The sequence below is a fragment of the Anguilla rostrata genome, chromosome 1 (assembly GCF_018555375.3).
Source record: "Anguilla rostrata isolate EN2019 chromosome 1, ASM1855537v3, whole genome shotgun sequence".
Lineage (NCBI taxonomy): Eukaryota > Metazoa > Chordata > Actinopteri > Anguilliformes > Anguillidae > Anguilla > Anguilla rostrata.
The window spans coordinates 6234469-6252307 of NC_057933.1; the positions used below are offsets into that span (position 1 = coordinate 6234469).

Here is a 17839-nt window from a genome sequence, read left to right on the forward strand (position 1 = left end):
ATCCCAGATGAAACGGTTTGGATGCGAGAGAGAGAGAGAGCAGAGAACGGCGCGAGCGAACGCGAGATCTGGCGGCTGCTCTGGGATCGGCGACGTGTCCTTGACTAATAACGCGTTCGCCGCTGCCTCGGGGCTCGGGGCCGCGCCTGACAGGCCTACAAAGGGAAAGCCATTAACGGAATCTCCCCGCACACTGGGAGGGAAATGGCGGCGACCCGCAGCCACAGATTGGCTAATCAAAGCCTCATTATCTGTCCTGCTGGCTGATGTCAGCTCACTGCAGCGAGGACTGCTATTTCTCTCTTTCTTTCTTTCGTTCCCCCGTTTGGTGTTTATACAGTCAGATGTATAAATATATGTTTCATTTACAGTTGGTTTTGTTAAGATCCCTCTGGCCTGTGTGCTGGCATAAATGAATTAGATATGTTATCGCTTTCCCAGATTTCAGATGCGTAGAGGGTTAGACGCCCTTTAAAAGAAAAACTGTGGCAGTTAATTCATAAGCTTTTTTATTTTGTTTGTGTGTGTGTGTGTGTGTGTTTGTCTTGTGTGTGTGTGTGTGTGTGTGTGTTTGTGCATGTGCGCGTGTGTGTGTGTGTGTGCATGTGTGTGTTTTTGTGCATGTGCGCGTGTGTGTGTGCGTGTGTGTGTGTGTGTTTCTGTTTGTGTGTGTGTGCCTGTGTGTGTGTGTGTTTGTGCATGTGCGCATGTGCGTGTGCGTGTGTGCGTGTGTGTGTGCATGTGTGCATGTGTGCGTGCGTGTGCATGTGCGTGTGTGTGTGCATGTGTGCGTGTGTGCGTGTGTGCGTGTGCGCGTGTGCTTGTGTGCGTGCGCGTGCGTGTGTGTGTGTGTCTGTGTGTCTGTGTGTCTGTGTCTGTGTGTCTGTAGGTTGGCATCCTGCGTTTCTGCGGCAGCACAGACTTTGCCGGCGGTCAGTGGGCTGGGGTGGAGCTGGATGACCCCGAGGGGAAGAACAATGGCTCAGTGGCGGGAGTCCAGTACTTCAGCTGCCGCCCTAAACACGGTATGGACAGCACCTCACGCACCCTGGAGCCCTGGGGCTAGGCCCAGTCTGTCTCCTTCAGTCTGTCCCTCTGTACGTCCTCACAAAACACGGTATGGACAGTCTCTTATGCAGTTTGCCATCAGGTGCAGTCTGTCCCCCTGTATGTCCTCACATAACGCAATATGGACATGCTCACCCACATTATGCATTTTATGCACACTGGAGGCCTATCACCAGGCTAGGGCCTGTCCCCCTGTATGTCCTCACAGATATAGTATGTACAGCGTCTTATGCACACTGAAGCCCTGAGACCCGGCCCAGTCTGTCCCCCCCGTACCTCCTCAGAAAACATGGTCTGGACAGTCTCTAATGCAGTCTGACACCAGGCCCAGTCTGTCTGTCCGTGTACATCCTCACAGGCATTGGGCAGGAACAGCGCCAGCCTCTGGCCAGTCTGAGTAACCGCTGCTTTGTGTGAGATCAGAGTGAAGCGGAACATTCTGATTCTGGAACATTTACACATGTTTAGTTTTGATCACCCATTCACTCATTCGCTCTCTTTCCTGACAATCCCCACCCCCTTCCCCTCCCCTTAGGTATCTTTGCGCCCCTGTCCAAAATCACCAAGCCGTCGGAGCGTCGCAGGAACGCCCCCCTGCGGAGCTCTACCCCCCTGCGCTCCGCCCGGCTCGACCTGTCCCACGTCACCTCCAAGGTGAACACAGGTAAGCGCAGGTCGCTGCAGCGCACAGAGTCCTCACAGGCGCTTAGGTTCTGCTCTCGGTCATTACACACACTCCAGCCTGCAAATAGCTCCGCCTCAACAATGAAGCACACAAATGAGCTAATGCTCATTAAAACTAATAATGTGCGTCTCCCCCTGCAAAAGTGCAGATAAGCTTTTTACTCCGGTGATACAGAGGGAAGCTCAGTGCATCTCCAGCCAACACCTGCATCACCGCCCCACCCAGAAGTGCTGTTTGAGCCAACTCTCTAAGGGATATTTCTAATTCCACAACACACACACACTCTCACATGCACACACACAAGTGCGGTCTCACACACATGCACATGCAGACACACACACTTGCACTTTCACTCATGCACACACACATACTGTACACAGTCTCTCTCTCTCTCACACACACACACACACACACACACACACACTCTCTCTCTCACACACACACACACACACACTCTCTCTCTCTCTCTCACACACACACACACACACACACTCTCTCTCGTGTGCGTGGAGGAGTAATGGCTGTAATCGCGGGATCTCTGCTCCCTGTGGATGTGGAGGCGTGGTGGAGGCTCTCTCTCTCTCAGCGCGAGCGGCGTTAATAACAGGGACGGCGATGAGTAAAACAGAACACCCACCCGCTCTCTGCTCTCAGGCGGTGCCAGGGCCATGCCCGCCGGCGAGGCCTCCCGCCGCTCTCCGTGGCGCTCGGGCGCTGGCTGCCGCGCCCATGTGACTCGTCTGTTTTTGGGGGGGGGGGGGGGAGGTGCTGTTCGGCCTGGTGGCGCGCAGTAAACGCACAGATTTATGGGTGAGGGCCCCCGCAGGAGCCCCCTCCGTCGCCACAGCGGCGGGCCGGCGGTGCCCGCCTCCGGCGTGGCAGTTTGCCAGCGCCCGCCGACGCCCGCCGCGGTGCGGTGACCTCAGCGTGAGTCAGTCCTCATCCTGTGTGATAAATAACAGCCAAACCGTTTAAATGCTTAGGATCCCTGAGTCAGGGCTCATCTGTGACACACACATCATCCTCACTGTGTTCTGCGCTCTCCAGGATTGTGTGTGTGTGTCTGTGTGTGTGTGTCTGTGTGTGTGTGTGTGTGTGTGCGTTCGTGTGTGCGTGTGCATGGGTGTGAGAGAGAGTGTTTATGTATGTGTGTGTGTTTGTATATGTTGGCGTGCGTGTGTGCGTGTGTGTCTGTGCGTAATGGGGGATAAGGGGATTGTCCTCTTGTCCTTCCGGTTATGTTTGACAGAAGTTTCCGGATAAGCGAGAGGGGTAATAGCCTCTCTGGCCCCCACCGGCCCCGAATGGACGGCCCCCTGGCCCCCTTGCTCCCCTTGTCCAGACGTGACGGGGATGGCGGCCGCCGAAAGCGCTCAGAAGTTCAGAGGAATTCCCTGAATCTCCGCCTGATTGATCGTCCAATTAAGCCCTTTTAATAACCCAGCCATAGCCATTCTGGACGGGCGGCCTGCAATTCATCACTGGTTAACGGGGAGTGGGGGGGCTGTTTGGGAGTATATGGGTACACGTGTGTGTGTGTGTGCGCGTGTGCGTGTGTGTGTGTGTGTGTGTGTGTGTGTGTGTGCGCGCGTGTGTTTATGTGTGGTGTGGTGTGTGTGCGTGTGCGTGTGCGTGTGCGTGTTTGTGTTTATGTGTGTGTGCGTGCGTGTGTGTGTGTGCGCGCGCGTGCGCGCGCGTGCGTGTGTGTGCGCGTGTGTTTATGTGTGTGTGCGCGTGTGCGTGTGTATGTGTGCGCGTGTGTGTGCGCGTGTGTGTGTGTGCGTGTGTGTGTGTGTGTGTGTGTGTGTGTGTGTGTGTGTGCTTTATACCGAGCCTCTCCCAAGACAGTATCCAGCTCTGATTCATAATAGCTTCTCCCCTCTTAGCTTCGTTATCTTCACTGCAGCTAACTTGGGAGGCGGGGACTCCTCTGTCTGAGGGAGGTGACCGCGCTCCACAGGAGCAGGCTAAACTCCTCCCCCGTTGAGGGGCGCGGTCACCTACTTTCGACGACCAGCCGCACCAGGTCACCCTACCTCGCTTCCTCGCCAGGCGTTTGTGTCTCGAAACCCGCGGGGGTGGGGGATCGAGAAGCCGAGCACTTTTGGGCCTGGGCCCAGTCCCACAGCTCGTCCGCCATCTCTGGCCCGCGATTCAGGAAAAACTGATCAATATCTGCAGAGCCCCCCCCACTGCACTCTCAGTTTTGGAGGTAAATAACGGTAGAAGCCAACATAAATCATTTTTTGGGACTGGATCCTTAGTTTTTGATTAGTGGGATGTTGATACAGACTAATTCCAGTGCCTGTACCCACTCACAAAGAACAGCGGGATGAAAAAGCATTCATCGATTGGCCGGTGAGTAATCGTCCATTAAGGAAGATGGAAGATTAAAGTTTATACAGATAAATAATAAATATGTGGTGCGTTTGGTACAGTCCAAACTGCTGTGGGTACGATGCCAGCTGCAGCACCATCCTGCTGCTTTCTCTGATCGGTGGTGCTGTGCATGGCTGGGTTTGGTTACTGGATGGGAAATCTTAAGGAAGTCTTTGGTGCTGCAGGTGGTGTTTCTGGGGCAGTGGCGGGTGTTGTTGCCAGGGCAGTAGTAGGTGATGTTGTTGAAGCAGTGGCAGATGGTGTTGGGGCAGTAGCAGGTGGTGTTTCGGCAGGGCAGTAGGGAGTGGTGTTGGTGGGGCAGTAGCAGGGGGTGTTGGCAGCAGCAGTAGCAGGAGGTGTTGGTGGGGCAGGAGCGGGCGGTGTTTGGGCAGGGCTGTAGGGAGTGGTGTTGATAGGGCAGGAGCGGGTGGTGTTGGTGGGGCAGTAGCAGGTGGTGTTGGCAGTACCAGTAGCAGGTGGTGTTGGCGGGGTGGGGCAGTAGCGGGTGGTGTTGGCGGGGCAGTAGCAGGGGTGTCGGGGGGCGTAGGTGGTGTTGCAGGGGCAGTCGGTGGTGTTGGCAGAGGTGGGGCAGTAGCAGGAGGTGTTGGGGTGGGGCAGTAGGGTGGGTTGCAGTGGCTAAGGTGTGTTGTGGCAGGGGGTCAGGGTGGGGTGGTGTGCGGCAGTAGCAGAGTGTGGCGGGTGGGGCAGTAGCGGGTGGTGTTGGCAGGGTGGGGCAGTAGCAGGTGGTGTTGGTGGGGCAGTAGCGGGTGGTGTTGGCGGGGAAGTAGCAGGAGTGTCAGCAGGGTGGGGCAGTAGCGGGTGGTGTTGGCGGGGCAGTAGCAGGAGGTGTTAGCAGGGTGGGGCAGTAGCAGATGGTGTTGGTGGGGCAGTAGCAGGAGGTGTTGGCGGGGTGGGGCAGTAGCAGGTGGTGTTGGCAGGGTGTGGCAGTAGCATGAGGTGTTGGCGGGGTGGGGCAGTAGCGGGTGGTGTTGGCAGAGTGTGGCAGTAGCAGGAGGTGTTGGACGGGGGCAGTAGCGGTGGTGGTTTCAGGGCAGTAGCGGTGGTTGGTGCAGAGTGTGCAGTAGCAAGTGTGGGGGCAGTAGCTGGTGGTGTTTTCAGGGCAGTAGCGGGTGGTGTTGGCAGAGTGTGGCAGTAGCAGGGAGTGTTGGCGGGGCAGTAGCTGGTGGTGTTTTCAGGGCAGTAGCGGGTGGTGTTGGCAGAGTGTGGCAGTAGCAGGGAGTGTTGGCGGGGCAGTAGCTGGTGGTGTGGGTACGTGGTTAGCCTTTCTTCATGGCAGGGGTCTTGGTGGATCTCAGGTCTGGTGTTCTGCTCTGGCCTGAGCTCTGTGATAGTGAGCTCTGTGATAGTGAGCTCTGTGATAGTGAGCTCTGTGATAGTGAGCTCTGTGATAGTGAGCTCTGTGATAGTGAGCTCTGTGATAGTGAGCTCTGTGATAGTACTCTCCACTCTCTGGTGTTCTGCTCTGGCCTGAGCTCTGTGATAGTGAGCTCTGTGATAGTGAGCTCTGTGATAGTGAGCTCTGTGATAGTGAGCTCTGTGATAGTGAGCTCTGTGATAGTGAGCTCTGTGATAGTACTCTCCGTTGCATGGAGGGTTATTTAATCTCAGGCTCTGAAATGTGGATCGTCAGCACTCTACGCAGAGTGCTTAAAAAGTACTCTTTCTCCCATGGTCCTCTTGGGGCGAATTATGAAAATAAGGCGGCTGCATAATATATTTTAATAGAATTATTTTGTCTTCGCAAAACACTTTTTTATTGCAGCTTTCGGTGTAAACAAATAGTTTAAGCGAGAGAGTGAAACTTTTGATGAGTGTTTTTAAAACGGAGAGTGTTCCCACAGCCCTCTGATGAACAGTGATGAGTTGTATGGGATTGTGACTGTGGGACTCCTTTTCACCTTGAATGCGTGTGTTTGTTTTTGTGGAGCCGCATGACTGTCATAATGATTGAGCCCTCAACTAAGGCGATTCATTATGAAACGGCTTCCTCTTCTTACTTTTCTTACTTTGGCGTTAAATCAGTGGTGTCTCCTGCCACCCTCATGTCTCTCTCTCTGTCTCTGTCTCTCTTGCTCTCTCGTTCTTTCTCTCTCTCTCTCTCTCTCCTTCTCTCTCTCTCTCTTTCTCTCTCCCTCCCTCCCTCTCCCTCCCTTCCCTCCTGCAATCTTTCTAGCTCCTTCCCGAGGTATTTTTTTTTGTAAATGTTTTTTTTCTCTCTCTTTTCCCCCCTGGAGGGAAAAGCACTCCGTCTGTCCAAAAAACAGCCGAGAAACCGAAAGGGTCTGCTGCCCCCATACAGGGCTCCAGCGATCCCCTGGTGGGCAAGACAGGTACTGCAAACTCACCCCCCCCCCCACACCCTACTGTTAAAACGTCTCACTGCTGATCCAGACGTCCTGCCGACCCTCAAACAGACTCTAAACTCTACACGCCCTGGCGCGTGCGCCCCTGCCGAGCGGTCTGCACCCCTTCTTTTACATCCTGTTCGGTTCCCACGCTCCATTAAGCCCTTAAAAATCCTTTAATGGAGAAATAATATCCGGGGCCCCGAAACGCGGCTCTGACAGAGATATTGAGTTTTTATTTTATGTGGCTTTATGGACAGTTGGAAATGCTCCTTCTCGGGATTTTATGGGCGCGTGAATTTGGGGCAGTGGGACGTTTTAAAGGGTTTAAAAGGGCCTTGATTTGGCAGTGGGGTTGTAATCGAGGACCGCTGGTCTTACGCGGTCTTAAATCAGCCACTGCCCCCCCCCGCCTCCGCCCCCCACTCCTCCTCCTCCTCCTCCGTGCACACTCCTGTGACGCACCTGCACGTGAAACCCGCGGTGGCGGAAAAACCGCGCTCCAGAAAAAACGCGGCGGAACTTCGAGTCGGAGGCGGAGCTCTCAGGTGGAGGCGGAGCCCACTGTCCGGCTCGTCGAGGCGACCCCCCCCCCCCCCCCCCGCCCGCACGGCCCCACCCCCCGCCCGGCCAGTACTGAAGGCCAATCCGCCCGTGCCCGTCCAGCTGCAAGCTGAAAGCCAAAGCGCCGCGCGTAAGCTAGCATAGCTAAGCATAAGCTAAAGCATAAAGCAGGCCCGCTCCTGTAGGCCTGGCACGCGCAGCGCCATTAGCGCCTCCAGCTTGTGTAATTAATGAAGTTCCGCGGCGGGGGAGGGCTGCGCGAGAGAGAGAGAGAGAGAGAGAGAGAGGAGAGAGAGAGAGAGAGAGAGAGGGAGAGAGGGAGAGAGAGAGCGGGAGACAGAGAGACAGAGAAGACAGAGAGAGAGGAGAGAGAGAGAGAGAGAAACCTTAATGGTGTCAGACTCCTAAATGAGCTCTTAATGGCTGAACGGTAGAGCTGCCGTTCCCCGCCGTTCATCTGAAGTGCGCTGGAAATGAGAGCTTTTTTTTTTTTTTTTTTTATAAATGTTTTTTTCTGGTCGAGGTCCCCTCAGGATAGGACGGCGGCGCTGTTATTGCGCTGGCTTTAAAATACGAGGAGGTGGCAGACTGTGGGCTGCCCGTCTCTGTGTTTAGACGGGCGGCTGGGGACTAAAAGCCCCATACAATGGACGGGGGATGGAGGATCAGCAGTGAGACCGTGAGCGGAGGTTGTGTGTGCTGTGATATTTTGCACAGTGTGTCCAATTCTGGTTACCGTAGTGTGCTGGGTGTTCTTGCACAGTGTGTCCAATTCTGGTTACCGTAGTGTGCTGCCAGAGCCACACTTGCAGTGTGTCCCATCCTGGTTGCCATATTGTGCTGTGTGATCTTGCACAGTGTGTCCCACGCTGGTTACCATAGTGTGCTGTTTGATCTTGCACAGTGTGTCCCACGCTGGTTACCGTAGTGTGCTGTGTGATCTTGCACAGTGTGTCCCACGCTGGTTACCGTAGTGTGCAGTGTGATCTTGCACAGTGTGTCCCACGCTGGTTACCGTAGTGTGCTGTGTGATCTTGCACAGTGTGTCCCACGCTGGTTACCGTAGTGTGCTGTGTGATCTTGCACAGTGTGTCCCACGCTGGTTACCGTAGTGTGCTGTGTGCTCTTGCACAGTGTGTCCCACGCTGGTTACCGTAGTGTGCTGTGTGCTCTTGCACAGTGTGTCCCACCCTGGTTACCGTAGTGTGCAGTGTGATCTCACACCCGCTGCTGTAATGTCATGTGATCATGTGTATGGAGTGTGTGGCTGTGAACTCACATCCCCGCCTCATTGTGCTTTTTGGAAATGATTAGCTTGTGTTTTTACTCTAACTATCCCTCTCACTCTCTCACCTCTCCATTCCCTACTCATTTTATTCACACTCTTCCTCTGTCTTTCTCTCCTCTCCAGGCATTCTCTCGCGAAGCTGCTCCTCCTCCTCTTCCTCTCTTGACTCCAGGCACGGCCCTGCTTCTCGGCCCCGCCCGCTTCCACGGCAACGGCCGCCCGCCCGAATGCGAAGAGAGCGAGCCCCGCCCACTTCAAAGGCCACGCCCCCAACCGTTCAGACCCCCGCTGGTACTGAGCATGTGCACACACATGCACACACCACACACACACACACACACACACACACACACACACACACACATTTGCTCTGCATAGTAAAACTCCCACTCTCCCATCCCCTCCCCCTGTAGCTCTTCCTTTCCTGTTAATCTCAGAGAGGTCTCAGCATATTTCACTCACAGTAATCTCATATTGACTGACGCTCACGGCGATGGGGAGGATGAGGATGATAATGAAGACCGCTCCCCCCCCCCCCCAGGCGCCAGAACGAGGACGCCCTCGGCGAGCAGCTCGGTGGGCGAGGCCTCGGAGGTGCGGCTGGGGGAGCGGGTCCTGGTGGTGGGCCAGCGGACGGGCGTGGTGCGCTTCTACGGCAAGACCAGCTTCGCCCCGGGTGAGCAGCGCTCAAGGTCGCGCGCGCGCGCTCCTCAAGGTCACCGCTGCAGGGAGAGAGAGGACCCCTGACCCCCAGCTGAGACTCCGCCCCCTCCCCCGCCGCCTCACGCAGCAGAACCGCCAACGTAGGCCGAGCAGCCCGCCCGCCAGCCCGCCCTGGGGCTCCTCCCGCTAATTAACGATCACGCCGTCGTTATGCCTCGGTTCCCCGCCCACGCTCCTCTGGCTGAATGGCCGGCGTGCTGCTGACGCGGAGCGGAACCGGGCCGGGCGGCCGCTCGTTCCGCTCGTTCTCCTCGCCCCGGGCGCTCTTACGAAACGACATGCAGAGCAGACGGAAAGCGCCGGAAAAAAAAAAAACGAGCTGGCCGAGGCCTTTCCTTTTGTTCCCGAGACGAGAAGCGAGAGCAGTTTTGTAGCTGGAAGGAGCCCGGTTTTATCCTAAAAGTGCCCCTTCTGAACTGTCCCGGGGCGGTCAGCCAGGACGAGGTCCGCACACACGCACACCAGAAAACACACACAGGGTGCTGGGTCACAGAAACACATAGGACTGGAAAAGAAAGGACCCAAACACTCCCATGATGCTCCAAAAAATAAAATAAAATAAAAGAATAGCAGTATTTATTTAGCCATGGGAACGGGTAACACTTTTGCCCACGTTGGTCTTAAAGAAGTAAACACTGCTGTTTCTTTTTTAGGAGCATCAAGCGAGTGCGCTAGTCTTTTCTTTCCCAGCCGGGATGAGGTCCCGCCCCTGCCGTTACCCCTGTCCCTCAGGTCCAGAGTTCTGTTACCCCTGTCCCTCAGGTCCAGAGTTCTGTTACCCCTGTCCCTCAGGTCCAGAGTTCTGTTACCCCTGTCCCTCAGGTCCAGAGTTCTGTTACCCCTGTCCCTCAGGTCCAGAGTTCTGTTACCCCTGTCCCTCAGGTCCAGAGTTCCGTTACCCCTGTCCCTCAGGTCCAGAGTTCCGTTACCCCTGTCCCTCAGGTCCAGAGTTCTGTTACCCCTGTCCCTCAGGTCCAGAGTTCCGTTACCCCTGTCCCTCAGGTCCAGAGTTCCGTTACCCCTGTCCCTCAGGTCCAGAGTTCCGTTACCCCTGTCCCTCAGGTCCAGAGTTCTGTTACCCCTGTCCCTCAGGTCCAGAGTTCTGTTACCCCTGTCTCTCAGGTCCAGAGTTCCGTTACCCCTGTCCCTCAGGTCCAGAGTTCTGTTACCCCTGTCCCTCAGGTCCAGAGTTCTGTTACCCCTGTCCCTCAGGTCCAGAGTTCGTTACCCCTGTCCCTCAGGTCCAGAGTTCTGTTACCCCTGTCCTCAGGTCCAGAGTTCTGTTACCCCTGTCCCTCAGGTCCAGAGTTCTGTTACCCCTGTCCCTCAGGTCCAGAGTTCTGTTACCCCTGTCCCTCAGGTCCAGAGTTCTGTTACCCCTGTCCCTCAGGTCCAGAGTTCTGTTACCCCTGTCCCTCAGATCCAGAGTTCCGTTACCCCTGTCCCTCAGGTCCAGAGTTCCGTTACCCCTGTCCCTCAGGTCCAGAGTTCTGTTACCCCTGTCCCTCAGGTCCAGAGTTCTGTTACCCCTGTCCCTCAGGTCCAGAGTTCTGTTACCCCTGTCCCTCAGGTCCAGAGTTCTGTTACCCCTGTCCCTCAGGTGCAGAGTTCTGTTACCCCTGTCCCTCAGGTCCAGAGTTCTGTTACCCCTGTCCCTCAGGTCCAGAGTTCTGTTACCCCTGTCCCTCAGGTCCAGAGTTCTGTTACCCCTGTCCCTCAGGTCCAGAGTTCCGTTACCCCTGTCCCTCAGGTCCAGAGTTCTGTTACCCCTGTCCCTCAGGTCCAGAGTTCTGTTACCCCTGTCCCTCAGGTCCAGAGTTCTGTTACCCCTGTCCCTCAGGTCCAGAGTTCTGTTACCCCTGTCCCTCAGGTCCAGAGTTCTGTTACCCCTGTCCCTCAGGTGCAGAGTTCTGTTACCCCTGTCACTCAGGTCCAGAGTTCTGTTACCCCTGTCCCTCAGGTCCAGAGTTCTGTTACCCCTGTCCCTCAGGTCCAGAGTTCTGTTACCCCTGTCCCTCAGGTCCAGAGTTCTGTTACCCCTGTCCCTCAGGTCCAGAGTTCCGTTACCCCTGTCCCTCAGGTCCAGAGTTCTGTTACCCCTGCCCCTCAGGTCCAGAGTTCCGTTACCCCTGTTACTCAGGTCCAGAGTTCGGTTCCTTATTACCCCCATTCACAGACTGCTTTATGTTGCCGCGGGTGACCCTCTGCCCCCCCCCCCCCCTTAGGGTTCTGGCTGGGCGTGGAGCTGGACAAGCCCAGCGGGAAGAACAACGGCTCAGTGGGGGGCGTGCAGTACTTCAGCTGCCCCCCCAAACACGGGGTCTTCGCCCCTCCCTCACGCGTGCAGAGGTGAGTGTGGGACAGCGCACAGGGGTTCTGGGATGGCACTAAAAGGGGTCCCCAGTCTTATCCGAAACGGGCCGGTGTGGGTGCAGGTTTTTGATTTAGATCAGCAGTAAGACACCTGATTCAGCCTGGCCTGATGTCATGCCATGATAGTGTCATCATGCTTATCATATGTTTCATAGTCTATGTCAGTTGTTATAATTTTGTCATAATGTTTATATACGCCTATGATGGTACTCATTTTTAGAGGTAATAATGGTGTTATGTAGACCCATGTGAAATAAATTGTTTACAAATGAATTGATCCAGATGTGGTCTGACTATCAAACACTCAGGTAATATTTCTAAAATGCATTTTAAATTAGACTCTGTGGTCTCGATATTCTTGCATTGGACGCCGTCAGATTTTTCTTATCGGCCCTAATATGTGTAATTGGGATCGGTAGAGCCTTTCCTCCATAGCATCGTAGCGTGCTAGCATCTCTTTGGTTGTGAGGATTAAAATGCAGGGGACAGCTTTGGCCATTTGTCTCCTAAGTAGCCTGCATGACAGCGTGAGAAATGGAATTAGACAGTTTCTCCTAAAATAGTTTGCCTAAAATAAATTTTCAAAAGTCAGTGGTGTCGTGGTTACGGAACTGCGCCCCGTAACTGGAAGGTTGCCGGTTCGGTTCCTAACTGGAGCGCAGCCACCGCACCCCTGGGCTAGGCACTTAACCTCAGTTGCTCATTTGTACAGCTCAAATGTCCTGCTGTATAAATGGATTGTGTGTAGAAAAAAAAAAGCCATCTCTTTAAATCGCTCTGCGTAAGTGCATGCTAAATGGCCAAATTCAATGTAATTCATCAGATTTCGCTAGCCTGCGAACTCGGACCTGAAAACCTAGCGACGCTTGGCGCACAACTTCCTCGGAAACCTCGACGCGAAGACGCCGAACACTAGAGGGCGCCAGACATTTTCACATGGTTCCAGCGACAATGCAGCAGCAGCAGCAGCAGCAGCAACAATAACAACAGAAAATAATAAATAATAAATAAATAAAAAAGTCACATGAAGCATTCGGAATGCCAGAAAATGTGATTTTATTATCTGACCTTCGCGGAAGGGCACAGAAGATGGTTAAATCCATTTTTCTCCCTCAGCTCCATTAGCTCACCAGCCTAATCTCATTGGCCCCTTCCTTTCATTTTGCCGTACACCATTTTGTTTTTGCGCTATTCCTGTTGTCTTTCGCTCTATCATCCTGGCACCCATTTCTCCCCCTCTCCCCCCCCACCCCCACCCCGTGTCCCTCCCCTCCGTTGGCCTGGCCGCCCCCCTGCCCTGTTCTGTCCCCCCCCCCCCCCCCACCTTGACGGTGTGATAAGAGGGGTGTCCCAGGGAAAGTGTAGTTTTTTAATTAACCTGCAGGGCTCTGGGCTTTGATTGAACGGCAGACAGGACTCTGCTAAGCTAACGGGGAGCCGCCAGTGCAGCTCATCTCACTCAACTGCAGGAATACAGGAGCCCGTCTCTGCTGTGTTTCTGCCTGTGCTCAGCTATTAGGAGATATATGTGTGTGTGTGTGTGTGTGTGTGTATGAGACTGTTTTTGCTGAATTGCCTCCATGCTCAGTACTATTCTTGGTTAGTGGGGGTGACATCTGTGCTGTTTGTGCACAGTGGCAGGGCTTGTGTACCCACGTATGTGCTTCTGGGTTTCTGTGTCTGATTTGTTTGTGTGTATGTGTGTACGCACATGGGGTTTGGGCGTGTACTGTGGAGGTTTGTGGTGTGTGGAGTTGCTGGTGGGGGTGCGGTGTGTGTGTGAGAGCGGTGTGTGTTCGTGATTGTGTGTGTAGTGTATTGTGTGTGAGTGATGTGTGTATGTGGTGTGAAGTGTGGTGTGTGTGTGTGTGTATAGTGTATGTGTGTGTGTGTGTGTGTGTGTAGTGTACGTGTATGTGTAGTGTGTATGTGTGTGTATGTGTAGTGTATGTGTGTGTGTGTGTAGTGTATGTGTGTGTGTAGTGTATATGTGTGTGTGTGTATATGTGTAGTGTATATGTGTGTAGTGTGTGTGTGTGTGTGTATGTGTAGTGTACGTGTATGTGTAGTGTGTGTGTGTGTATGTGATGTGTGTATATGTGTATGTGTAGTGTAGTGTGTGTTATATGTTGGTGTGGAAAGTGTGTGATGTGTGTATGTGTAGTGTAGTGTATGTGTGTTATGTGTGTAGTGTTGGTGTGTGTAGTAGGTGTGTGTATATGTGTGTAGTGTGTGTAGTGTATGTGTTATGTGTATGTGTGTAAGTGTGTAGTGTGGTTTGTGTGGTGTTTAGTGTTATGTGTGTATGTGTAGTGTGTATGTGTGTGTGTGTGTATGTGTATATGTATAGTGTATATGTGTGTATATGTGTGTATGTGTGTGTGTGTATATGTGTGTATGTGTATGTGTGTGTATATGTGTGTATGTGTAGTGTACGTGTAGGTGTAGTGTATGTGTGTGTATTGGTTTTCTCATGCCGTCTTTCTCCTTTGGCCTCAGGATTCACGGCTCTCTCGACTGCCTGTCAGAGCTCAGCTCCTCCCGACTCAACCGCTCCTTCACCGGTGAGTTCTTTACCCACAATCCCTTTCTCCCCCCTCATTCCGTCCCCTGGAGATTTCAGTCACACTAAAGCAGACAGTGATGTGAGGAGCTCATTCCGTGCGTGTGCCTGTGTTTGTGTCTGTTTGTCCGTGTGTGCGTGCGTGCGTGCATGCGTGTGTGTGTGTGTGTGCGCGTGCGTGTGTGTGTGCGCGCGTGCGTGTGTGTGTGTGTGTGTGTGTGTGTGCGCGTTTCAGGAATCCGCCGCAGTTTCAGCACCTCTTCCGCCATCTCCACTCCAAGGGAGCCGAGCCGCAGGAGTCCGGTCAGCAGGTGAGCCAGTCCGGTCCGCCCTGCCGGAATCCGGCCCGGGCTTTCTCTCTGCCCCAACTGCCGTTTCTGTAAACGATGCAAATTTAAATGGCATCCCACCAGCGATAGCCGCTCACAGCTCAGTTAAAAATCTTGTTCCAGGAAACAAATGCTGCTTAGTGTAAGATTTTAATCGATATTGAATTATGAACTATGTGTGTCCCTCGCCCGCAGGTTTTATCAGCAGGGCATTCAAAAAAACAAAAAAAAAACAGCGAAGATAAGCAGATGAGTGAGGAGGAGAAGCTCTTACTCCCTGACATGTCCTATGCATTTTACTCACTTTTACTCAGCATCCGGGGAGATGATGTTCGTGATATATCTTTCTCTATCTCCCTTTCTCCCCCACCTCTCTCTTTCTCTATCTCCCTTTCTCCCATCTCTTTCTCTCCTTCTGTCCTCCATCTCTCTCTTTGTCTCCCTCCCTCTTTCTCCCTCTCTCCCCCCTTCCCTCTCTTTCTGTCTCTCGCTCCCCCCTCCCCTCCCTCCCCCCCTCTATCTCTCCCCCCTTTCTCTCTCTCCCCTCCCTCTTTCTCCCCTCCCTCCCCCACCCTCCCCCCCTCTCTCTCCCCCTCCCCCCTCCCTCTCTCTCAGGACCCGCCCCACGCCGCTGCGGCGTAGGTGGAGCACGGTGAGCGGGGGCGGCGCCGGGGGGGGCGGAGTCTCGGGCGGGGCCAGCTCAGGCGCCGCCTCCTCGGGCTCGGACCGGGCGGTGAAGCTGCACCTGGGCATGCAGGTGCTGCTGACCAGCGCCAACGAGATGGGCGCCATCCGCTACCTGGGCACGGCGGACTTCGCGCCCGGGCTGTGGCTGGGCCTGGAGCTGCGCTCCGCCCGGGGCAAGAACGACGGCGCGGTGGGGGAGCGCCGCTACTTCAGCTGCCGGCCCGGCCACGGCGTCCTGGTGCGCCCCAGCCGCGTCACCTACCGCGGCATCAACGGGGGCCGGCTGGTGGACGAGCCCAGCTGAGGAGGGAGGGAGGGAGAGGGGGTGCTGGGAGGGGGAGGGGGGGGGTTTTGGGGACTTTATTCCACCTGCGTCCCAGAGTGTCCCTACCTGCAGCCGCCTGGCAGCCGGGGAATAGTCCACCAGTGAAAACGTTCATCGGTTACGTCAGACGTTGTTTTTAATCATCTGAAAGCAGGGTCGTGCACAAAGAGCAAAAAGCAGGCTGTTTGGAATGTCAGCTTCAAAGTGGGAGGAAGGGGATTGGGGTTGGGGGGGTGTTGAGGTGTCAGCAGGCTAGCGGGGAAAAAGCCGCCGTTCCACACTGCCGTTCCGATGATATTCTGCCCGTACTCTGCCCTACCCCCCTCACCCCCCCCACCCACCCCAGAATGGAGCGGCACAGGAGCTCCTGTAGCTGCTATGAACAGACTGGCTCCTTTCTTTAGCCCCTTCCTTTCCTTGCTGCCCCTGACTGACACCAACTGCCCTGGTCTGAATAAGACAGCACAGCATCAGTCTTACATCAGGCCACGCCCCCAAGGACTTTCCCATAATCCCCCCCCTCAGTCCCGAAAACCCCACCCACATTACGGCACTTTAAAAACTCCACCCACGAACGAGCAGCGAGCCGGTAAAATACCGTTACTTCCCCTCAGCCTCTCGCTGCTAATGTGAAGGAGGAAGGAGAGAAAGGAGGGGGTTTGCACTTTTGTAGAGAGCTTCATCTGACGCTTCTCCTAGCTTTGCGCTAATTTGTTCCCCAGCTCGCTTCTGACCTGCAAGCTTTCTTAGGTTTCCCTTTTAGAGGAAGGAGCCACAGGGTTTTGCTAGCCATACGTTGTATTAATTCAGCTAAGTAAACGCATATCATTAAGGAGATATGTGTGTCTAATACATACAGTTCAAGTGTTGAATTGAAATGCATAGTTTTACGGAAAGCTCTGTATAGTGCACAGAGGATTATTGTTTAATTTGAAATTGCTGTAGTTCTGAACCTTCACGCTAAGGCTAATCCTTACCTTCGGTTTTGTGTGTGTTAATATGTTTTATTTGGATTGAATTACGCCTGTGTAGTACGAGTTAAAAGAATGTGATTTTGTTATATGCTTTCGCTGTTTTTTTGGTTGAGGAGGACCTCCCCCCCCTTTGTCACTGCCGTACCCCCGTTAATCAGGGGGTTCTCGTTGGCATGATACGTTGGCGTGCTGGCAGTGTTGGGTCTTCCAGCATCCGATTTTTAGGACAATTTTTTGGATAATTCTGACAGGGTATGACCCAGAGGATTGTGGGATTGTTGGTCCGTGCCCCCCCCCCACGTGTTTTGCACAGTAGCGCTGCAGCAGTTCGGCACGAACGCTGAATTCCCCAACAGCCCCAAAGTGTTCCCGCGACTTGAAAAGGTTCCAGTCCTGAAATGTAGCGTTTAATGCGCTGATGGAGAAATGGAAGTGGAGCTCTGTTTAAATCCCTCATCACTGCTCCTCCTACCCATCGTGTTTGGGTCTGTTTAAAAAAAATAAATAAAAAAGGGCGCGATGGAAGAAAATCAATAGAGACTCCAGATATCATCTGCTTGCTTTGGAATCGTGTCTGGCTGCGTGGAGATGGGGCGGGGGCTCCATTGTACTTGAAAGCAGGTAACGGGGGATTCTGATGGGGGGATGTGAGGTTACGGGGAGTGCTGTCCTCATCTGGCCACCCGTTCGTGCAGAAAAACCCCAAAACTGGCTCGATTCTGTACTGGAGATTTTGGAAACAGATCCAGTGTCTCGTTTTTCGGTGTGTTGTGTGTTTAAGAGTGTAATTGTGCGTGCTGCGAAACTTTTATTATTTTCCCCTGCAGTGAAGATCGGTGTACATATTCGGTTATTTGCTGCCATTGATCATGCTGTATTCTAGCGGTGGGATACATCAGTGAATTGCTTTGAAGTAGCCAGAGAGATATTTGTAAAATAACAAAGAATAATAAAAGATTTATATTCTAATTTCACTAAACAGTTGTCATGCTGTCCTGTCTGTTCCGTGTTTGTGTGTGTGTGTGCGCAAGCGCGGTTGGGTGTGTGCGTGTGTATGCAAGCGCGGGCTGGCGTGCGGCGTGTTGTTGTGGTGTGTGTGCGCGTGCAGCTGGTTGGTGTGTGCGTGCGTATGCGGCGGCGGCGTGTGGGTGTGTTGTGTGCGTGTTTGTTGTGTGTGTGGTGTGTGTGTGTGTGTGTGATGTGTGTGAGTGTGTTGACTGGTTTAGGGGTGTGTGGTGACGGGTGTGGGCTGTTGTGTGTATGTGGTTGTGTGTTTGGTGTGCGTGCAGTGCGGCCGGGTGTATGTTTTTGCGTGGGAGTGTGCCCAGGTGTTGTGTGTCGTGGGCACGGCGCTCGCGGTGTGTGTGTGCACCTGCCTGCCTGTTAGGCTTTGACCTGTTTAGCGAAGCCTTGGGGGAAACAGACCAGCTTGATTGGCAGGAATAACTGTTAACAACGGCTCCAAACAACAGCCCACTCGCAGCACCAGTGATAACATCTTTTTTTGGAGAGGTA

The 17839-nt window shown here is 54.0% G+C and overlaps 1 protein-coding gene across 5 annotated transcripts in view; it reads left to right on the top strand.

The window, feature by feature from the left end:
* The window catches only part of LOC135237478 (CAP-Gly domain-containing linker protein 4-like), a 42732-nt gene extending 25429 nt beyond the window's left edge, over positions 1-17303 (top strand). For 4 of the 5 annotated variants that reach the window (XM_064304762.1, XM_064304929.1, XM_064304843.1 and 1 more), the window contains exons 8-16: positions 890-1025; positions 1604-1732; positions 6388-6483; positions 8474-8641; positions 8892-9026; positions 11299-11422; positions 13946-14010; positions 14245-14320; positions 14954-17303. In XM_064304762.1, coding sequence (XP_064160832.1) covers positions 890-1025; positions 1604-1732; positions 6388-6483; positions 8474-8641; positions 8892-9026; positions 11299-11422; positions 13946-14010; positions 14245-14320; positions 14954-15329 — 1305 coding nt within the window. In that variant the 3' untranslated portion in view covers positions 15330-17303. The remainder of the gene's footprint in view (positions 1-889; positions 1026-1603; positions 1733-6387; positions 6484-8473; positions 8642-8891; positions 9027-11298; positions 11423-13945; positions 14011-14244; positions 14321-14953) is intronic. The other variant, XM_064305011.1, reaches the window with a different exon arrangement.
* The last annotated feature ends 536 nt before the right edge of the window (positions 17304-17839 follow it).